Source organism: Silene latifolia, chromosome Y, assembly GCF_048544455.1.
Source record: "Silene latifolia isolate original U9 population chromosome Y, ASM4854445v1, whole genome shotgun sequence".
NCBI lineage: Eukaryota > Viridiplantae > Streptophyta > Magnoliopsida > Caryophyllales > Caryophyllaceae > Silene > Silene latifolia.
The window spans coordinates 415,136,354-415,140,803 of record NC_133538.1 but is presented as its reverse complement, the minus strand read 5'-3'; the positions used below and the strand labels follow the sequence as shown (position 1 = coordinate 415,140,803).

The following is a 4,450-nucleotide window of genomic DNA, read 5'->3' as shown; positions in this document are numbered from 1 at the left end:
TGGACTGAATGTCTCCCCGCAATCAACACCAACCTGCTGAGTTTTTCCGTCACCTACAAGACGAGCCTTATACCTTTCAAAAGAACCGTCAGCATTAAATTTATGACGAAATATCCACATAGACCGTATGAGATTAATATTAGGAGGACGAGGAACTAACTCTCACGTCTCATTGTTAATTAGAGTGGTGTATTCATCATCCATGGACATTTTCCAATTATGATCACGTATAGCGGACACAAGGTTGCGAGGTAAGGGTGAGAGGGCAACAGTGTGGCTAATATTGTGGTTCGTAGGTGGTTTCAGGTATTTAGAATTTGGTTTATAAATACCATGGTCACTACGAGTGGTAGGCTTGGAAAGGGGCTCACGGGTGTGGACATTTTCAGTAGCTGATGGATTGGTTGCAGCGGGTGTGGGCTGTCGACGGCTATAAACCGTCACATTAGTAGTCCAAACACGGGTTGGGAAAGGGGCAGCAGCATTGGGCTAGGGTTGCAAAGACATGGCAGGGGAACCAGGGGAGGATGAAGGGGTCGAGGTATGGGTTAAGTGATAACGAACATACGGAGAGAACCCATCATCCAAAAATTTATAAGTGTTTGAGTTGGGGCAATGAACCTTAGAGAAAGGAAAGCTAGACTCGTGAAAGATAACATGACGACTAATAATAACTTTATTAGACGACATATCAAAACACCTATACCCTCTATGATTTGGTGGATAACCAAGAAAGACACAGGGACTAGAACGAGGTTGTAGTTTGTGGATTGTGGTAGAGGGGACCAAAGGGAAGCACAGACACCCAAAGACTCAAAGATGAGAGTAAGTCGGATGTCTATGAAATAAAATAAACAGGGGATTATGAAAGGCAATAACTTTACTCGGAAGAATGTTCGATAAATAAGTAGCCATTTCTAATGCATGATGCCAAAATTTTGCAGGGATAGACGCATGAAATAAAAGAGTGCGAACAATGTTATTGAGAGAACGAAGCTTGCGCTCAGCCTTACCATTTTGGGAAGATGTGTGCGGACAGGAGAGGCGAAAAACCAAACCATGATCCTCACAAAATTTTCGAAAAGGACCATTGACAAATTCCATTCCATTATCACATTGGAGCGATTTTATTTTGCGTTCAAACTGAGTTTGGATGTAAGCATGAAATTTAACCAAGGTGGGATAAACATTTGATTTATTTGCAATTGGAAAGTTCCATAGGAAATTACTAAAATCATCTAAAATAATCAGATAATATTTATGACCGGATGAACTAAGAACTGGTGAAGTCCAAAGATCGCAATGCAAAATATCAAAAGGCAATGAAGTACGCGTAATAGAATTAGCAAACGATAAACGAACATGTTTTCCTTTAGGACAAGAATGACAAAATGAAGGTTTTGAATTCAAATTACATTCAATAAAATTATTGTGCTTAAGGGAATGAAAAACCGGGTCCCCTGAGTGACCTAAACGATCATGCCAGAGAAACGGGGCAATGGCAGACAGCGCCGTGTAGGTACTGGACTCGATGGTTAACGGAGTGGAAATGGGTTACAGATTGCCGCGACTATTACACCTCATCAGATGTATCCCCGTCCGTAAGTCCTTCACACAAAAGCCAAATGGGTCAAATTCAACAGTTACCGAATTATCGGTTGTAAATTTTCGAACGGATATTAAGTTTTTGACTAACTTGGGTGCGTGTAAGACATTGTTAAGGACTAAAGGGGGATGGGGTTTGGGTAGTGTAGCAGTGCCGTAACCATTATCTGGAATTGAATGACCATTTCCGACTATAATACCATGAGGAGCACTCGAATTAATAAAAGACGAGAGAGTAACTGAATTGGCGGTCATATGAGAGGTCGCGCCCGTATCCATGAACCAATATGGGTCCGGTGGAGTGGGGCCGAGGGTAAGCATAGCAGCTTCAATATCAGTATGACTCGGAATTGAGCCATCAGCAGCCACATGAGCTTGAGCAGGCCGTGGTCTAAGGATGTCTGGCTGAGGACGAGCCATGCTGGGTCGAAACCAGGGAGCCGAGGGGTAAGGGCAGGGTGGATATCCCCAAGGAGAGGGTGGCCACCCCCACTGACCATACCCAAGAAAGGTCCAGTGCTGACCAGAAACAGGGAGCAAGGATGTCGGAGCAGGGGCGGTCGAAGAAGCAGCTTGCTGTTTATGGCTCTTCCCGCCTTTGTTCCCTCCATTTTTCTTCTTACCTCCATTGGACCCACGGTTGTTCTTGTTGTTGGTGGTGTTTGTTGGTGACTTAGCCCCGGATGTTCCACCGACTCCCCCTCCGTTTTGAACAAAAAGAGCAGTCCGAGGAAGTAGTGGCAGCCTCCTTAGCAAAACCAGCCTCCTCTAGGGTTAACATAGAGCGAGCACGGAAGAAAGGAGGCAACGGATCTTGTTGACGAATTATAGTACCAACGTGACGATAGGCATCAGTGAGACTGGATACCAGTTGTAGAACCAACCGTGTCTCCGTAACCGGAGAACCAACATTCTTCAACTGATCAGCAAGCGATTTAAGACGCTGACAATACGCTGAGACAGAAGAGAAATTCGCCATGGCGATATGAGAAAACTCTTGTTCAAGGGTCACCGCCCTAGAGTTTTTGTTATCCTGGAAAATATCTTGAAGCCTTTTCCATACTGCCATGGCCGTCGAGTCGGCTTCAACAATTGTCTCCAGGAGTTCAGTGGTGATAGTGGAATAAATCCATTGGAGAACCGTAGCATCAAGAGTTTCCCAGAGCTCTTTCTCTTCCTCGGTAGAAGGAGCCTTCGAGCCACCTTTCGGTTCAACAATATGGTGAAGCACGCGGTTGGATTTCGCGTGATTCGTGAAAAGGATCACCCAAAGAGGGTATTGATCGTTGTCCATGCCAAGTTCGACGGTGACATGGTTCTTGATGTTGTTCACGGCAAGGGCCGGATGGAAACCTGACTTGGTGTTCATTTTTGTGGAAGCGTCAGGGGCCATTGGTATGTCGTGAGGACTGAGATGAGAAAAAGAAGGAGAAAAGAGAAGAAGAGAAGCAAGCCGTGAAAGGAGACGGCGGCTAGGGTTGCGTGCGGAAGCGTTTCAAGGATTGTTTCCCTAGGAAGCTAATACCATAAAGGAAGATAATTCTTGATCTTCTCATTGATTATGAATTAGTTTAAATACAACTCTACCAAATATTACAAAGAGATATTCTAGGCTAATATATCGGAAACATATACAACATAATAGGTAACAAATAACTATCGAATAATTACATATATTCTATCATAAAGGAAGATAATGCTTGATCTTCTCATTGATTATGAATTAGTTTAAATACAACTCTATCAAATATTACAAAGAGATATTCTAGGCTAATATATCGGAAACATATACAACATAATAGGTAACAAATAACTACTGAATAATTACATATACTAGATTTTGTGCCCGTGCGTTGCACGGGTTATAATATTGGTTTACCTCTAATTATTATGGTAAGTATGTTTTCTTCGATGCATACGTGTAACCTATAATAGTCTTGAATATTTGAGCTTCCAAAACGTTGTTGGGGATGTTTATTAATTAAAAATGACTTGGCTACAAACTTACTTGAAACCCTTACTTGCACGAGTTTCCTATATTATCTTGATTTATCAATTGAACAATAGTGTTATTATTGTATATTTTTGTCTAATTATAATTATTAACATGCCATAAAAGAATGAATCATACTTTAATTTAAAGATACCAACTATATTATTATCAACAAAATTTGTGAAAATACACCCCTGTATCAAACACAAATTAATTATACTATTGAATCCTTCCCAACTGAATTCGTTAATTTCTCTATCAATTTTCTCACAACTTTTTGTTTGATATTTTTTCCTCAAAAAAAAAACTAAAAAAAACTTTTTGGTTGGTATTTGTATGAGATACTTTATAAGATTAGCATTTTATCACACATATTAAAGTTTAACATACCAGTGTATCAATTGACTTTAATGAACTGCTCTTGGGCAGATATATGTTTATACAAATCATTAGTAGCCATGGATGTCTTTTTTTGTGAAGAAATTAAATGGTTACATGTGGTAGAAAGAGAAGGGAATAACAATAAGGAAGGATGTATAAAATGGGATATGTTCCTGTTTACCATTGTAGATTGGAATTTTTTTCTTAAATGGGGTTTAAATCCAAAATATTTACAAAATTAGGATTTCTTTCAAACTATTTACAAGGACGGATTTTTAATTTTTTTTTAATAAAACTCAACATCTCGCTGTCTCACACAGCGAGTAGTGATCAATGACTTCGCCCCCTAACATGCTTCCTTCATCCTCTTCATTATCCTTGCTCCTTCCACCAATTCACGAACTACCACACCATTCTCTTCCTCTAAGTCCCCTTATCAAATACACACCTTTGTTTGAGTTATTAGCTTCG

The 4,450-nt window shown here is 40.4% G+C and overlaps 1 protein-coding gene across 1 annotated transcript; it reads right to left on the bottom strand.

The window, feature by feature from the left end:
- Window positions 1-1,554: 1,554 nt before the first annotated feature.
- On the bottom strand, window positions 1,555-2,998 carry LOC141632386 (uncharacterized). The gene is made up of 2 exons (XM_074444938.1): window positions 2,474-2,998; window positions 1,555-2,373 (listed from the first exon to the last, which is right to left on the bottom strand). The coding sequence occupies exons 1-2, from the start codon at window positions 2,996-2,998 to the stop codon at window positions 1,555-1,557; spliced, it is 1,344 nt and encodes a 447-aa protein (XP_074301039.1).
- Window positions 2,999-4,450: the final 1,452 nt, after the last annotated feature.

Excerpts from the sequence above, each read along its gene's own strand:
- LOC141632386 (XM_074444938.1), bottom strand. The coding sequence starts at position 2,998 with ATGGCCCCTGACGCTTCCACAAAAATGAACACCAAGTCAGGTTTCCAT. Across the intron at positions 2,374-2,473 it reads CACGGTTGGTTCTACAACTG|AGGAGGCTGGTTTTGCTAAG; the intron begins GTATCCAGTCTC and ends TGTTAACCCTAG.